The 19293-nt window shown below is 37.1% G+C and overlaps 1 protein-coding gene across 2 annotated transcripts in view; it reads left to right on the top strand.

The window, feature by feature from the left end:
* LOC126249061 (exonuclease 1) overlaps positions 1–19293 on the top strand; it is a 170326-nt gene that overhangs the window by 100115 nt on the left and 50918 nt on the right. For both annotated transcript variants that reach the window (XM_049950712.1, XM_049950713.1), the window contains exons 4-8: positions 2336–2551; positions 4698–4982; positions 13622–13763; positions 16209–16316; positions 16414–16690. In XM_049950712.1, the coding sequence (XP_049806669.1) occupies positions 2336–2551; positions 4698–4982; positions 13622–13763; positions 16209–16316; positions 16414–16690 (1028 nt within the window). The remainder of the gene's footprint in view (positions 1–2335; positions 2552–4697; positions 4983–13621; positions 13764–16208; positions 16317–16413; positions 16691–19293) is intronic.

Raw genomic sequence — 19293 nt, 5'->3', positions numbered from 1 at the left:
TAAAAGTTTCACAAAGACTGTTTGTCTCTTGAGGGACACACAACAGACTATCTTTACAGTTTCATGTTTTATCTAATGAAATATTAATGAAAATGGGACAGAGTGAGAGCACTTTCAGTGGAGTTGATTTTTAGCTAAAAAATGCACTTATTTTTCAATGTAGTTCCCTTATAAGTTGGTACACAGTCCATTGTCCTCCAAATGAGTAAAATCCATCAGTGAAGTATGATTCTGTATGGACTGCAAAATATTCATTTAAAACTGCTATAACATCTTAATTGAACACAAAATACACTGTTTGACAAGAAAAGTGAAGCACCCTGAAGATATGGTTGGATGTTAATTTAACTTCATACACATACACACCATCAATGGGTAAGGAAATGATTAGAGTTTCAATTCTCTACGACAGGTAGAACAATCAGTACAGTGCATTAGTGTTGTTCGCGTTTTGTGTCGTTACCAGGTATGGTGAAGTTTAGAAGGAGTTTAACTAGAATCAGATGTTGACTGTTACTGTGAAGGACATGGGGATACCACATACTTGTGTGAGCAGTGTTATCAGCATCTGGCAGAGTTTGAAAGGGGCCTCCTCTTGTCTCCATTCACTTGGCTGGTGAAATTGTGCAATATCCAGATTTGTGGAGCATTCAGATGTGACAATGGGCCGATGTTGGAGTGCATGGGTACACAAGTGGAGGCATATGCATCAATGAAGTTATGGTCAACCTCATCTATCCACACAAGGGAGGGTCACTGTATTTTCCACCAAACCTAGTGTAATCCTTTCACATCTGCACCTGCCATCTGAGAAGAAGTAATGGACTCCCAGCAAAATTCTGTAACATCTCGCACCATATGTCGGAGAGTAGCAGCAACTGGACTAGGGAATTACCACCTCATACATAGGCTGCCATTAACACACAACACAAATGCCTCATTTAGAGGGGTGCCATGACCAGTAAGCACAGACTGCTGATAAAGGCACCACATTGCGGTTGGTGATGGATCATGGTTCTGCATTACCACCAATGACTATAGCTGGTGAGTATGGTGGTGGCCTTGGGAGAAAGGTCCCATTTTTCCAATGTCTTAGAGAGAAATAATGGTATTACTAATGGGGTGTCATGTGATGGGAAGCCATTGGGTATCACTTCAGTTCATGGCTGGTAGTGACTGCGCAAACTGTGAAAGTACAACATAATTTTTTTGCAAAGGAGTTCTTGTGGTGGTAGGGTGTTCCATTTGTCCACCAGTTGTTAACATTGGCTGGATGGTCATTGGTGTATGTGGACTTGCTGCAGTATCTTTCTTTTCAACAGTACAATGCTTGTCCACATGTTTTGTGTATGAACTGTCAGTGTGATGTTGAGCTAGACCCCAGATATGTCACTGATAGAACACATGTGGGACCAGCTCGGATGTCAACTTTGTCCCAGTGCCATTATCAAGGATCAGTTAACAGAAGTTCTAGGCCACCTTGCCTCAGGAGAGGATACTCTGGTTTTATGATACCCTTCCCAACAGAATCAGTGTATGCATCATACTCAGAGGCCAACGTCATACTGATAAATGGGCTTGTACTGTCAAGTTCTTTGTAAATTTGACCCAGTTTTGTAATCACTTAAATAAGATCACATACTCTCTCAACCAGTGAATTTTCACTTAGTTTCCACTTTCCCTTCTGTGTACTTCTTCCCCCACCCCACCCAACCCCACCCCACCCCCCCCCCCACCCCCTCACCCAGTGTATTTAGCAGCCACGAATTTCTTTAGATGGTTTAATAGTTAGGAGTTAAAGGGTGCAAAATCTGTTGAATCGAGAAAATTTTTCAGCGTTGTGTTCTCCAAATCCTTCAGGTTTTAAATTTTCTATCTTAAGCATGTCCATTGTTCTGCTTCCCCCCACCCCCTCCCCCTCCTTTCTCCCTTTTTTGCCTGTTGTCACACAATTCTTTTTTTTATCCATTTCACCGAAACTACTTTTTTAGTGATTTTTCAGTTATTGATTTATCCTTTGCAACATAATATGAAAACCCATTTTGCATCACAGAAAACACTGCTTGTAACCTTTCTGACGGATGAAAATACTTTACTTTCTTTAGTGCAGGACCACCAGTTTCCACTTACTGTGTTTTACTGCTAGTTAAACTGTGTTCAAAAATGATATTTGTCAGTTTCCAAAACACACACACACACACACACACACACACAAGTTAATAATAAATTACAGTGCATTAATTATTTATAGGTATTTCTCATTAATGTAGTTATTCATGTATTTTATTAATAAATTTTAAATTCTATATAATGCAGAATTTTTTTTCTGTCATAGGTTATGTTCAAGATGGATATAAGTGGAAATGGACTACTTGTAGAAAAAGAAAAATTGCATTTAGCAATGGGATCAAACCCAGAGAATTTTGAGTTTGATAAATTTAGGCACATGTGCATATTGTCTGGTTGTGATTATTTACCTTCTTTGCCTGGTATAGGACTTGCTAAAGCTTTAAAATTTGTAACAAAGACAGCTGATCCTGACATACATAGGGTAAGTTTTCTGATATTATTCGGCATTATACACTATTTTTTGATTTAAATACTCACTGGCTGGAAATACGAGGGCTGTTCAGAAAGTAACCTCCGGTTGATTTAAAAAAATACACCAAGTTAAATAAAAATATTTTAATATATACATCTTACAACTACATCTTTGCACTATTTTTCTACATAGTCTCCATAGCGATTGAGGCACTTATCGTATCTCTTCACAAGCTTTGAAATTCCTTCTGCATAAAAATCACCCGCTTGTGCCTGGAGCCATCCTGTGACCGCATCTTTGAGCTCTTCGTCGTCATCAAACCGTACAAGAGAGTCTTAGAAATCTGTGGAAAACCAGTAGACAACTCCGACATTGAGAAACGTCGATTTTCACGAACATTTGCATCAACTGTCTGAACGAGTTCGTCAGTCACCAATGATGGTCTACCACTCCTCTCTTCATCATGAACGTTTTCTCGCCCACTTTTAAATAAACGTACCCATTCACGGACAACTCCTTCACTCATAACTCTTGGTCCGTACACAGCACAAAGCTCACGATGAATAGCTGCTGCAGAATATCCTTTGGCTGTAAAAAACCTTATGACAGCACGCACTTCACATTTGGCGGGGTTTTCTATTGCAGCACACATTTCAAACTGCCACAAAAACTAAACTAGCGCAGGTACGACATTCACTCGACCACGGCTTGATGCCGACTGACCTGTTGAGTGCGTGAATGCACAGATGGCGTCGCTACTCCCCCACAACCCGCACTGTGACCAATCGGAGGTTACTTTCTGAACCGCCCTCGTATATATTATTTATATTTCATACACAGTTGATAATGTGAGACTAGCATTCATTAATTCTTTCTCTTATTGTCTTCCGTAAAACACATTGTAAAGGAGAGCTTTAAGAGGTGTCGAACAAGTCGTAGTGTGGGTTGGATGGCAGAGGCAGTCACTGCAGGCATACTTCGGAAAAGTATGCTAACAACTATAGTGTGATTAAAATTATTTGATGGTTGATGACTGTTCTGTGGCAGACGACATGTTTTGTAGCTCTGAATTTAAACTCGTGTCATAAATTAACCACGATCTCACAGTGTGCAATGTATCTGAGGAAATGGCGGTAAATAATCTGTGGCAGAACTACAATCATAATTGCTTTATTCACAACAATTAAAGATAGCCTCTATGAGCTAACTCAAGTCAGAGAGGAAGTCATTTTCAGCACTAAATACAAACTGTAATTTCTCACTATCATTGGCTACCTGACACTATCCTCACACTGGCTACACGAGCAGACACTGATGAACAGTCCTTGTTGACACTTGGTTGCAGATTATAGGCAACACAGGCAGCCTCCAGATGAGAAAAGAATGACAGGGAGAAAAATATCAGCAAATAAAAAAGTGAATATGATGATAAAAATGACATGGCAAAGAATTAGAAATAAAAAAATGCATGTAAACAAATTAATTTACTAAAAATAATAATCAAACTCCTTTGATTAGATTTATAAATAAAAATTTTTCTCTCTGTTTGATGAGACTTGAACCTACAACCTTCTACACATTAGGTTTGTGCGTTAACTGGTGCGGTGCGATTCAACACTGCATTCAGTAATTATATTTATGACTCTGCTGACCCAGTCACAATGATGAATTGTAGCCTTCAAAAATTTGGCTTCACACAATGTCATGCAAAGCTTATTTAATGTAAGGCAATCTCTGTGATTATGATAACTGTATGTCACGCTGAATCAAGACTGGTGCAGAAGTATCCAGTTGTGTTTGGTTAGTGCTGTATATTAAACATGTATATATCATTAGCATTGTGTGTGTGTGTGTGTGTGTGTGTGTGTGTGTGTGTGTGTGTGTGATGAACTATGGAATAAAAGTGCCAGATGCATTATTCAAGATCCAAATATATCAAGAAAGAATGCTGGACAAGGAATTGGAAGTGAACTGACCTGTGTTGTAGCAGTTTGGCAACGGCAAACTGTTTGGGTGTGACTTTGAGTGTTCTGATTGGAGGAAACCAGCTCCAGCATGTGATGTGTCAACAATCAAGTAATTTTAATCAGACTGTAGTGCTAATTTGCTCACATTGATAATTGTCTTTTTTAATGTCCTCTTATCTTTTTCACAGGCATTAAGGCGGTTACCTCTTCATCTCAACATGCACAGTCTGTCTGTTTCTAATGAATATCGTGACGAGTTTGTTCAAGCAGTTGCAACTTTCAAGTATCAATTAGTTTATGACCCCATGACTCGAAAGTTAGTGCCACTGAATGAGCCTCCAGCTGGATATGAGCACAATAGCTATGTTGGTGAAATGATGCCTGATGACATTGCTTTTCAGTTGGCTCTTGGAAATTTAGACCCATTCACTTTGAAACCAGTGGATGATTTTAACCCAGACAGGATACAGAAGGTATGTGTCATGGCAGTTTATTTGTATAATTTTAGTATTGAAAAAACTGACTGATAACATTTGACCATACTGGTTATCATTGGTCGGATCAAAATACCTATTATTTTGTTTCTGTTCCTTTACAGCATTGGCTGTGAAATTATTTTCAAATGTTTGTAAAATATAACCCATTAAAAGTATTAAACTTGGGTCAGTCCAAGCACTCATCAAATAGCACCATGGTAAAAACATATTGGGTTTGCATGGCTGCACAATCAAAGACATTACACAAAGTGTATCTTGAACAACAGTGATGTAGCATACCACCTAAGAGTTTTAGCTGATGATTTGTATAAACTGTAATGTGATGCAGATTGGTTGGCTTTCCCCTTTATAATAATCAGGCAGTCACACATATCTTCTATAATATTTTGATCTCTTCTCTGTAGGCTTGAGTTCTTGTTTTGTTTTTTGTAGTTGTTGTTGTTGTTGTCGTTGTCGTCGTCGTCGTCGTCGTCGTCATCTTCAGTCTAAATCTTGTTTCATGCAACTTTTGATGCTAGGTAATCCTGTGCGAACCACTTCACCTCTGCAGAACTTCTGCAACATACATCAATTTGGACCTGTGTACTGTAGTCTGGCCTTGTTCTCCCTCTACAATGTCTTCCCCCACACTTCCCTCCATTACCAGATTGGCTATTCTTTGATGCCCCAAGATTTGTCTGATCAGCAAATCCATCCTTTTAATCAAGTTATGACATAAATTTCTTGTCTCCCGATTTCACTTCAGTACCTCCGCATTAGTTATCTGATCTACCCATCTGATATTCAGCATTCTCCTATAATACCACATGTCAAAAGCTGCTATACTCTTCTTGTCTTTCGTAAATTAACTAACCCATCCCAACTTATGTGTGTGTGTGTGGGGGGGGGGGGTTCTTTTTCCCCCTCTTTGTTTTTTGTATTAATTCTTTTTAAGTGAAATCTACTCTTTGCCATAACAGACATTTAACCCTAATTGGTCTTTTGTCATTTGGATGGAATTGTATGTTCCAAGTGCATAACTTCTGTCCTCATGTGGATGGTCATTGATGCATGTGAACATGTTGCAATACATCTCCCCACTGTAGCAATTCTTTCTATGTGTGGTTCAAGATTCGACGAACTATGCTACTTGGCAATCTCACTTCATGAGAAATTTATTTTCATCCTTCAGTTTTTGATGCTGGTATACTTACTTCCATGATAATGCCACAGAAATAAATGAAGAGCTTTTCTCCTAGTACAGGGTTCATGACTTTCTGGAATATGCTGGTCACTTTGTTCAACCTCCCAGGCATTTTGTTGCTTTTGTGGTGCTCACTGCGTGTTCAGTGCTTTTTAATTGGATTATTTATCATCTAGTAGTTTCTTTCTTTGACCAAATCTAACACGGAAAAGCATTTCAAATTTTTAGACGCATTGAGTACTCTGTAAAACCATTAAGCAGTAGTATTCACCCAAAATATGCAGCGTGAGCTGCCTGCTCGCATAAAGTTTTCAGGTAACATGATACAGTATTGAGGATTGATGGCACCACTTTCAGCCATATGTTTTTAAAATTCCTTCATTTAGTGCGAAAGGTTTCAGTGGTGCACTGCACTGCACTGCAATCCCTGTGTACATCAGTGTGACAACAACATTAGTCATACAAGAAACACAATGTCATAATAATTGCTATCTAATACTCTTCCTACTTTTCCCTTAAGAAACATAATAATACCTCAAAATATTTACTATATTATCATTAGATGAAGAAATTCATACATAAATCATAATTTGTTTATTAAATTAATTGTAAATCTCATTTAGCTAGAAAATACGTCTATTGCTTAATAAGAGTAGGCAGTCATCGAATAAATCAACCTTCAAGCAGATGCCCTAACAGTAGTTGTGAATTCAAAGTGGTCACAAAACAGGACTGTTGCTCAGTGACGTTAATAAATATTATATATTAAGTACCTAATCCAGTCGGAATTAACTTGTACAAAGCATCGCACCATCAGTATATCTACTGTAGCAATCGTAAGTTAGTTGAAAATGCACGAACTGTATATGACGATCCACTGCCTTTGTCTAATATAAGTGAAATGTGAGAAATTGTTCATAAATAACAAGCTTAAGTATATAGCTCCAACAACAGCACAATGTTTCCTCTCTTTAAGTGCTGCCCTCCCATACAGAACAAACTGCTACTATTTCCTGGTCACTACAGAAGTGCAGTTTGCAGCCGTTGCAAAATAGGATCGCAAAACACAATCTTTCAGTAAAGTCCTATGATATTACCAATCAGACATGGCTAAACAGTCCTCTACATCACATGAGTAGTGCACATGAAAGATGATTCCCAGGCAATACTGCACTAGTATTAACGGTAAAAGAACGGAAACCTCCGTAGTGCCTGTAGGTCACATATAATGGAACAAATTCTGTATTATATGGCTATTACAAGCAATACATAAAATAAAAACAATACTGTCTAGATCAGATAGACAGTAGTACCTGTAATAGTCATTTACAGAATGCGCAGAAAAGGAACTATTCCTGTTTTACTTCACATAAGATAAAATGAATGAAGTGTCCATAGGCATGAACTCATCCATGTGTTACATGAAGCAGGACACTACCGTAAGATTCTAAGGCAATAATACACTAATATTAGCAGGAAATATTTTATTTCTGATATGATAATACTTGGTATCGAACATACCTTAGACTTTAAGGTGATTTATGTGGGTGTACTGAAATTCTCAATGCAAATGCCTATGTCAAGTAAGGTTATCAGAATATGCTGAATATGAGGTTCCACTAACTATGGTGTACCTTATTCGTTATTTTGTGGCCAAATAATGTGCAATTACATTATGGTACTATAGCCAGTTTTTTTCTTATTCATGGCTGAGGAATTGCTAGCCTCATGACGATAGGCAGTAAGAAGTGTGGTATCATTTCATACAGCACAACCATTTGTTTACTGGCTGGCTTCCTATTTGTACATTAGTTCATGATATGTTGTACATAGTTCTTCTGAATATGTAGCTCCCTAATGGATCATGCAGGTTATCGTTAATTACATACATGAGATACATGACATGTTGTTACTGGATAAGTCCCGGTGTAGGCATACATGTTGCAAGGTTGTCCTGCAACTGTAGGTGGTGACATTATCATATATTTCTGACACAGTAACATAGGACTACTTATGTAACTGTGCTAGAAATTAATGCCCTTTTAGTAATACAGGAGTGATTTGTGATACACGTATGATTGTTATACTACTGCGTGTGGCATATTGAATACCGAGACGTGTAATATCGGCACTGTAGCATCTCCATACAATAGGGTCCTTCTTTATACAGTGTTAATTTCGTTGTCACAGGCATTTTCATTTTAGTGCATGTGAAGGATTGTAGGAATAGATACACGAGTTGCTTTTCCATGTATTTTCATTTATCTGATATACTCATTTATGACCTATACTAAACGTTTTGTTCATTTAATGCCTTGCTTATGCTATCCATCTAATGACGGAATAGTTTTAATCTGTGTGGCATCTAGGCGCTATGAATATGTTTCATTCCCTTTTCCTGTTAATGCTGGTAAATTATTTCCTTTGTGTCATGTGACAGTGTCCTGTTCTATGTGTGATCTGTGGGCACTGCACAGGTTTCAGTTCTTTTACTGTTAATACTAGTATAGTATTGCCTTGGAATCAGGCCAGCCATGCATTTCAAGATGTGCTTGGATTTGCACAGGTTCTTTCAGTATTTGTCATCATCTGAGATATTGTGTGTTTTATGTGGTGTTAATGCATATGCCATGTGACTGCTATTAGGCTTTGGAACTGAGTGTATGGTATCGTGTTACATGATGCCAAACACAGATTCAGGTAGCATACAAATTTACCTTCCTTTTGTGCTGTCTGTATCATGTAGATTGTAGAAGGTTGTTTGGTCATGTCTGACTGGTGATATAATAAGATTTCATAGAAAGTTTTTGTTTTGTGATCCTATTTTGCAGTGACCGCAAACTGTGTTTCTGTGGTGAGCGGGGAATGTGGGCAGTTTATTATGGACAAGAGGGCAACACTTGAGAATTTGTAATCTTTGCTGTTGTTAGAGCTTTATACTTATGCTTGTTGACCTGTATCAAACACAGATAGTAGAACTTTATAATACAGTCTATGCCTTTTCGACTAACTTATGATTGCTACTGTGGATATAATGATGGTGAGATATTTTGTACAAGTTCATTTTGGTTGGCTTGGGTACTCAGTGTATACTATTTACTAATGTCACTGAGTGATAGTCTTAGTTGGTGATGTGTTTGAATTCACAACTATTACTAGGACATCCTGTTGTAGGTTAATGTATTCAATGACTGGCTACTCTTATCAAGCAATAGATGCATGTTCTAGCTGTATGAGATTTATAATTAATTCAATTACTGGACAGAACTAATTATGATTCATGTATGAATTTTTTTTCATGTAATGATAATGTGGTAAATATTTTGTGGAATCATTATGTTTATTAATTGAAGAGTAGGAAGAGTATTAGATAGCATTTATTATGACATTGTTTTTGTGTTTCTTGTATGACTAATGTTGTTGTCATATTGATGTACATAGGGCCTGATGACAGTGCAGTGTAGCGCCGACACTGGCTGCATTGAATAAAGGCATTTTAAAAACACACGGCTGGTTGCGATACCATCAGTCCTCACATACTGACCAGCCATCATCTTGTTTCTCACAGAATTATTTAAAAACAGCCTTGACCACAGTCGATATTAACTTCTGACCAGATTCAGCCTTTTAATTATGGGCTGTCATCAGAGTTTGCACTGTAATAGCAAAAGTAAAAGTGCTATATTACATAGAGAAGCCAATGATGTAAAAGTGTTCTCCCAAATGAAACACCATTACCCATCTGGATGATGGCGAAGCGCCTGACTTGCTATGGAGGTCTCAGTCACTGTAACTGATGCTGATGACTAAGCAGCCACAAGCTATATAAGGTATAGAGAGGGTTCTCTAGAACCTAAGGCATCGCCATGAGCCAATAAGCAATGTCTTAAATATATCGTTTTGAGTCTTCATTTTTAAATATTTATCTTTTAAATTTAACTAGCCAAGAAATGAGTTTATATTTATTATGGTTCATAATCTACGTTACAGCCAGCCTGATAAAATGCATTAAAATTTAGTGTAATTCGTTAACTGGGGTCCAGAGTATTGTCTGGAGGATATAAGTAGCACTGAAATATCATTAATTCTATAGCTGCTGCTATTTATTCATAATAAAACCAGATGTGTGGCATCTTAATATGAAAATTATACATATTGACTTTTGTGTATTAGTAGACAGTTATTTAATCATAAAAATACAGTTGATGTCACTTACCATATAAAAGGGGCATTGTTCACGGAAGTGGCACCAGTTTAGCCACATTATATTATTGTGGATAATTTGCGATACATCACTGTTCACAAGATGAAACTATTTGTTACAAATAATTTAGAATCGTTTGGAGCTTAGAATAAAAATATATCATAAGAAGAGCATTAAAGATGTAGATATTATGTTACAATCTTATCCATGTCATTTGTAAAATCGTTGACATTGCTGGTATTATAAAGTAATATTTTTGCGATTGTTCCATATCGTGTATCAGGAGAGAGTCACAACTATTAGAGTAATGAGGTATATTTATAAGATTTATTGTCTATTTGGCACTAAAAATCATAAATGGCTGTAACATAGAAGCTTAAAAATCAAATAGAACTGTAGATAATTGGAGGAGCAAGTATCCTGTATTTCAAAAGATGTCTTCATATAATTCAAAAAGGACTTTTTCATGAAAATCTAACTGTTCGTTTAACAGAGCTAGCATGATTTTCCTATAGTGAAAAAAATTTGTAATTGTTCCAACATATTTAGAAGTAAACCTTGAGGGCTGGTGTTTATTACATGAAGATTATTCATGATGTCACCTTCTGAATATTTACTGTTAGTAAGTAAGGTGTTGCCCAAAAACCGATTTGTCTCATGATGTACCTGAGATGTGTTCTTTGAAGCAAGTTTTAAAATTGCAACCAGTCTGGCCAATATATATTTTGTCACAATTGTTACAAGTTAACTTATACACTTCTGATCCACAGTATTGTTTATCAGATTTGCCTATAATGTGTTTGAATTTATTGAAAAGCATGCTCGTGGTTGAAAAAGCAATGGTAAAAGTAGAATTTATAAAGAGTCTGTTTATTCTGTGAGATACTGTTCCCATATATATCATTTTAGAAAATGTCTGTTTTGTAGAAGCACGTGGTTGTTTTGATCAAAGATTTTGGAAAAGATCATCAACTATTCTAGAATTAGTTGTTAGCAGATACAGTTTGTTTTAAAAATTCGATTTCTTTCTGTATTTGATTGGTAGATAAATGAAGTTTGATCATTCTACTCAACCAAGTGAGGTGGCACAGTGGTTAGCACACTGGACTCGCATTCGGAAGGACGACGGTTCAATCCCGCGTCCGGCCATCCTGCTTTAGGTTTTCCGTGATTTCCCTAAATCACTCCAGGCAAATGCCAGGATGGTTCCTTTGAAAGGGCATGGCCGACTTCCTTCATCATCCTTCCCTAATCCTATGAGACCGATAACCTCGCTGTTTGGTCTCTTCCCCCAAACAACCAACCAACCATTCTATTCAACATGGTTAAGAAGAAAGCTCTCTTATTTCATGGGGTGGCACGAATTAGCATTAATAATGCCATCAGTCATTGTTGGTTTCCTAAAAATGCTAAACAAGTATTTTCCATTTCTATTAGAAAAAGTCAGATCTAAAAAGTCAATGGTTCCTTGTGTTTCATGTTCTATTGTGAATATAAAATTTGGATGCAAATTACTCGGAGAACTCATTACAAAGTTAAGATCTTATTCAGAGCCATTAATGGCAATAATGTGTCATCTACATAACAATTGTAACAAATGACTTTATTACGTATGTGTGGTTTGTCGTCAAAAAAAATTTTTTTTTTCAATGTTGTTGACAAAAATAGCTGTCATCTCTCTGAGTGCAAAAATTTACTGTTAAGTGTAAAACTATTAAAATTGAAAGTGGTTTTCAACGGTGTTGTTATTTCAGAAATTTCTTCACAGTTCATCAGGTAATGCTTGACTGACTAAGTTGTTTGTGATAATTTCGATGGTCTCTGCTGCTGGAATATTAGTACATATGTTTTTTTATATCTAGTGAGGCAAACCAAGCTCCTGGTGGAATATCTACATTAAAGATATTTGTTGCTAACTCACAACTGTTTTTTACACTATAATTCTCCTCAAATATATAAAAATCTTTTAAAATGTCATTAAGTCAAGTAACATAGACATGAACCATAAATGGGTATAAACTCATTTCTTGTTAGTTAAATTTAAAAGATAAATATTTAAAAATGAAGACTCAAAACAATACGCAATTCGTTCCCCATTGGTTAACAGCGATGCGTTAGGCTCTGGAGCACCCTTGTGGCTGCTTAGCCATCAGCATCAGTTTCTGTGACAGAGACCTCCACAGCGAGTCAGGCACTTCGCCATCATCCAGATGGGTACTGGCGCACTGTTTTAGAGTACACTTTTACATCATTGGCTCCTTTATGTAACATAGCACTTTTACTTTTGTTATTACAGTGCAAACTCTGATGATGACAGTCTGTAATTAAAAGGCTGAAACCAGTCAGGAGTTAACATCGGCTGCAATCAAGATGGTTTTTAAATAATTTTACTACAATAAAGATTGCTGTTCTCCAACAATGTTATATGAAATTATTTCTCATAGGAGATGCATATGCAAATGATAACAGTAGTGGGGACTGAATTTAGAGAATGGGTGGTAGGAAACTGTTATAACTTCAAGTTGAACAAATATATTTCAAGGACGACGCAATACATGGAAGTCACAGATAAAGTAAACAGAGTAAGACGAGTGTCATTTTAACAGCCAAACCATAACTGAGTCCGAGTCTAGCGGCTGCTCGCTGGCTGGCCACTTAGGTGGCGCTGCTGCAGCATGGCTGGCAGACAGCGCCGCATGTAGTGACGCGCATAACTGCGCAGCGGCACTTTGAAAGATCGGCGAGTCACAACAGAAACATAGTTTTTTATTTCCAGATCTGATGTATATTTTGTAGTAGGTAAAATGTGTTCTACTATCTCTAGTGGTAAATGTTTCTCCTGTTTCTAATTCAGAGAGTAGTGACGCAGTGTCAAAAGTTGTGTCTATCACATGACAATACAGCTGGGACACAACGTTTCTGTTTTATGTTTTAATATATAGTAAGTGGAAATGGTAGACATAAAATTTTATGAAGTCATTGTTTTATATTAGAGATTAATTTGGAGAGATTCATGCTGCATATAGACCTCATTGTGCAGTTGTGACAGAGAAGTTTTGAGGTTTGTTAGACCAACGCAAAAAAAGCTAGATATTTTGTGACCGGGAAAAGAATAAATGTTGTTAGAGTATAATTACATAATAACTGATCTGTATGTGACAAAGAGCTTACATGTCCTATTTCAAAGAAGATTTTATGTTATGTATTGTTTTTGCTTCATGCTTCCAGCATTCATTTTCCACTAGACAGCTAGCAGATAAAAGTCAGCCCAGCATCTGGACATCTGCTTCTGTTTTGAGCATCAATGAATTGCTGCCAGTGCAAACTAAGAAAACAGATACACAAGTGAAACCCAAAAGGATTGTTATAAGTAAGCATAACTTGAGCTCCATAGTAGTCAGCAAATTTAAGCAGTTGTGTTTTTTCCATGTATATACCAAATTAATTACAGGAATGCTTGTTGAAAAGTGATCTAACAACATTTTGAATAATGCTCATAGCATAAATCTGTGCTCACATGATAGTCTTGCTGCAAAATTTTGCCATGTGCATACAGGGGGTTGAGTTGGTGATGGGAGGAAGAACATTGGCAGTAATGTAGTATATCTGTCTAATGGTATAACAGTTTTCCTTCTCAGTTTATGGGAGGCTATATGGTTTGAATCCACAAATTAAGAAATGAAGCAAGTACTGGCATGCAAGTCTCATTACATGTAGACTTAGATGGGTTTATCATTTCAACACTGACACATTTTGAAGACAGAAATTTTATAGATTGATACAGCTACTTAGCAGTAAATTGATAAGATTATCAAACATTAAAATTAACTTATCATGATGTGTTCCACATTTTACTTAAAATTTGGAAAGTAATTCATGTTTATGTTTGTATCAAAAGGAGGAGGCCACAGTAAAACTTAGTGTTCTTGTGTGTACTCCCCCCCCCCCCCCCCCCCCTCCCGAGCAATTCCTGTGTTATGTCTTTGTTTTAACATTTTGTGTTACATAATTCCTGTGACATGTTGTTTTCCAGTTTCTCACTGAGTATTTTCATTGTACCACTCTAGCAGTGCCCTTCAGTTCTCAGAGATAACACACATTATCTTAAAATACTGGCATCAGCAGGGCATGGAGCTGCGTGATCCAATATTACAAATAATCTGTTGAATTTGATGTTACTGCCACATCCTTTCCTTGCTTACTGACACACAATGGTCCCTGGAAATGAGCAATCTGATATACATTCAAATAAGATTTGTGGCATAATATGGTATTCCTTGACACGTCATCATCACATTGTCGAAGAAGACAGTCTTTTTTTGTGTTGGAGCTAATTGAACTGGGAGTGGAGGATATAACTTATGGTTAGTGAAACTAACGCAACCATGGCAAACATTTTTCTGGTTACATTAGATGTAGAAGGTAACTTTATTCTGCAGATAACCATGTCAGCTGTTTGTCTTGTTTAATGCGATGATAACAAACAGGGATTTTAACTTTATACCTCAGCAACTGCTACTAAAGTGAGCAAGGAGTGCGGATGAAAAATACATTTATGGTAGATCTAAAGAATTAATTGCCATGAATTTTTCTCATAATAGAAAGCGATGGATTTGACTGTCTAAAAAGTCCACAAACCTGAGGCTTTCTGTACTCTGATATGAAGAACATGCTCATTAACCTCTCACACATTTGTGCTGCCACTTTCTTAAATTGTATGGACCTTTGACTTTGTGGATTGGCTGTTAAGTACATCCCCAGGTTCTGTGCAATATGCTTTTGTTACTAAAAACTAGTGCCTTCATTTAAATACAATTAGATACATAACAGTTGTATGCAAATCACAAGCAGCAACTCTACTTTAAATGACACAAGTGTCCTTAATGGCAGAAGATAATGATTGATGAACAGTTTAATCAATAAGAATTGACCTTTGGAGTTTGTGACGTGTGTAACTTAGGAAACGATACCATAATTATGAACTTCGCAGGAAAAATTTATTTTATTTTATAATCATCATCTAATAAAAAGAGAAATATGTATCACAAATTTAAGGTTTTTTGTTCCAGTATCATGCAGTTTTTATGCCAAATACCACAACAGCCTAGAAATTAATTACCTTGTATGCATCTTTATTACAAGGGCACACTGAAAAGTAATGCCAGTGAATTGTTTATGTGAAAACTCTTAAAGCTTTTTAAATAAAACAAGCATTATCAACATTCTACATCTTTATTCTTTCTGTCATTTATTTCTCAACATATTCGTCCTGGTGACTAACACATTGCTCCCAGTGAGACACCAGTTTGTTGATACTGTCACTGTAGAATGTTTGACTTTGTTGATAGTCACAACCGAACATTTTCTTGCACTGCTTCATCACTATCAAAGTGAAGTCCTCGAAGGTGTTCTTTAAGTTTTGGAAACAGATGTAAATCGGATGGGGTCAGGTTGGGACTATATAGAGGATGGTAGGTTACAGTCAGATTGTTGCAGATGTTGCAGCACTTATGTGTGGTCTGGTATTGCCATGCTGAAGCAGAGAGTGCTCTATGTGTGGACGAACTCAACTACAGCACACTGATTCTCACGTACCACTAGAGTTACGTTACACATTTGGAGGCCTCTAGTTACAGAGTGTTGCAAATATGTAGACATGAAGAATAAAGATGTGTAATGTTAATAACATTTGTTTTATTTAAAAATATTTTAGGAGTTTTCACATAAAAAATTCATAGATATTTCAGCATGTCCTCATTTTACCAAAAAGATAGAAATATATGAGTTATTTATTTTCACTTTGTTTACATTTTAGCTGATACAGGAAAGGATATACATACGTCAGGAGAGCTGCAGGCCTTATATGGCGCAAAGAAATTGAATGCATCACCTCGTTTAAAGGACGATTCAGAGATAATAGATGGTAAGTTTTTAAATGAACTTACTAGGCTTCATAAATCACAAAAAGTATTTTCTAATAGTAAACACTAAGTTTTTACTCTTACACTAATTTATTTTAGATGACAGATCATCTGAAGAAGAGCCTCATCCGAAGAAGCAGTGTATTGATGATAGCCAGAAAGAGAATCATTGTATATCACCGCGGAGAAAACCTAAACTCCCTGATGCTCTTTCACCTGTTTTGACTCAAAGAAAGGCACGAAATCCTTTTGCTTTGAGCATTAACAGAGAACAAATTCAAAATATCTGCAACATTGAAAAGGAAGTCATATCCTGTAAAAGGATTAAATTATTTAAAAAAAATGTGGAAGCTGGTGTCCAAGTTATAAGAAGCAGGTAAATTTAATTATTTATGCATGTGTGTGCGTGTGCTTGTGTATTTGCGCATGCGTGCATGCTTGGGTGTGTCCTCTAGCTTGAGAAAAGATTACTCAGAAAGGTGGCAAGTTTTCTTTCCTTGATATGTGTGCCTCTCAACAACTCGGCTTTTCATTGAATGGTCTCCATTACTCCTAAAGTACAGGGTGATTCTAAGTAAAGTTCCAGTTTCAAAATGCTGTAAAAGAAAAAAGAGAGCAGGAACTATGATTATAAATGAATATTTTGTGTTCTAATTGATAGATATGCTTGATCTACTTTCACACACAAAACATAGTAATATTCCTGACAATTATACTATTAATAAATGTCTACCATTAAATGGTCTTTCGCCCTGTTATATATGATAATCTAAATAACTGCTCGTCACAAAAGTGAAAAATAATTGTCACCACTTGCCACGCGGATTTGTTAACATTATGCGCGGCACACTAGCAGTAACACTGCAAAATCTAAGCGATCCAAGATGGTGTACAGTCCTCGTGATTTCACTTCCTATCTGTACTGAAAACATGAGTTTAGTTGCAGTCTGGTTGTGACGTCATCCGAGGCATCGCGTACTCCAGCGTTTGACTGACGTGGACCATAAGGTAGCTGGGTGCGAAGTGAAGTCTTTTCACAAATCTAAACGATCCGGGACAGTGTACAGTCCTCACGAATTCACTTTCTATTATTATTGAAAATGCGCGTTTATTAACAGCCTGTCTGTGACATCATCCAAGACAGTGCATACTCAGGCATTTGACTGATGCGGATCGTACGGTAGCTGGATGTGAAGTGAAGCCTTGCCTATCAGGCTGTATTTATATATGGGCGCAGTGGACAGCCAAGGGAACATTTGCTGTCATCTGCTCTATGCCCCTGGTAGTAGCCTCTAAACAGCTGCTTACTCGGACACAATATTTTATAACACTGTTGTGTATTAATTTTGAATTTTCATAATTTTTGTGTGAATGTAGTTACGATGGCTATATTCACAGGAAACGAATTGGCTTGCCTACGTATAAACTTTGCCATCTAGAATTTTTAGAATGGAACTGACAGAACTTTAATAAGAGACCTTGTTTCAGTTGTTATGAACATCAAGGTTTTGAAACGTTTTATAGCTCTATTATTTAATAGGTTTCATCACATGCTGTAATCAGAACTTTGTAACATTAATATAACAGATACTTAATCTACTACAAATAAGGATGTTTTTGTTCCAAATTTAGTTTTCAGTAAATTACTCAAAAACTATTAGAGGTAGATCAGTGAGGTCACATAGTTACTATTTTTGTGTTTAACTAAAGCTTCATACAGATTTTCATATTTCTAAGTCTAATATTTAACGCCTTCCTTAAAAACATAGATTATGACCAAAATATTGCTTTAATCACATTGAAACTTGTGCCAGTTAATTTTGACATACATCTGCACATTATGACCAATTTTTGGCTTCCTAGCTTTATTGTTTAGTGACACTTATTTTTTTCTTAAAAACATGTATTTGGCAAAAGATATTCATCTGATCAACCTGAGATTTGACAGTTTAAACATTAATATACTAAAGCACATGCTGACAAAGTTTGGAAAAGCAACTTTAACTTTGAATTTCATTCTTAAATTATGGTGCGGTACGTAGGTGCTACGCAAAGATGCATTGTGATAGTAGCAGTGAACTGGGGTAAATCCCGGCACACTCACTCGCCTCTGTATCTCTCAAATGATACAGCACTTGTTTTGCCACAATGACGATGGCACCTGACTCCTCTAATTATTTTCAATTCTACCAAAACCTGACTTGGTAAAGCATTCATAATTTTATATAACATTGTCAGAGAACAGCGAACTTATTGTTATCACAAACTAGTCAGAAGCTAACATTGGTTTACGATCAAGACTGCTTTTATATAATTTTATCACAATAAGATCGCTGTCCTTCATCAATATTATACATTATGAGTGCTTACCAAGCCAAGAGGCAGGAGGATCCTGCTCCATGGCGTTCACAGAAGCATCGGCTTTCTTGTACTGTCGATCTGCGGATCCAACGCAGAAAAACGGTTGGCGGTGCGCACCAGTGACATGGAGGTCGGCTGGATGAGGGTATCACCTGGCGACACTATCGAAGAGGATCTTTGAATCAGCCTCTGCCTCTGCCTCCTGACCTTCCATCTGAGATCAGCATTCCATCTCATGGGGGCGTCGTGCTGCTCATTCAGGATGACGTTCATAGTCAGCCCATCTCGCTGACCACCTTTCTTCAAGCTGTTGCAGTTCGCCTTTTCCTTCCTCACCTGACGTTTTCCCTTTGTACCATTTATATCCCTCCGTCTGTCGATGTCACCAGGGCAAACTTCCTCCAACTTACTGGGCAGCTACCTCACCCGTTTCTGCTGCTCGATGACTTTCATGCACACCATTCCCTTTGGGGTTCTCCCATAACCTGTCAGAGAGGTGCCCTCATGGCTGACCTTCTTAATGAACTTAATCTCTTCTGCCTTAACACAGGAGCACCTACATTCCGTTCTGACTCCTCGCACACCTATTCCAATTTGGACCTATCCTTCTGCACTGCC

This window comes from Schistocerca nitens, chromosome 3, assembly GCF_023898315.1.
Source record: "Schistocerca nitens isolate TAMUIC-IGC-003100 chromosome 3, iqSchNite1.1, whole genome shotgun sequence".
Lineage (NCBI taxonomy): Eukaryota > Metazoa > Arthropoda > Insecta > Orthoptera > Acrididae > Schistocerca > Schistocerca nitens.
This window is presented reverse-complemented; position numbering and strand designations above follow the sequence as displayed.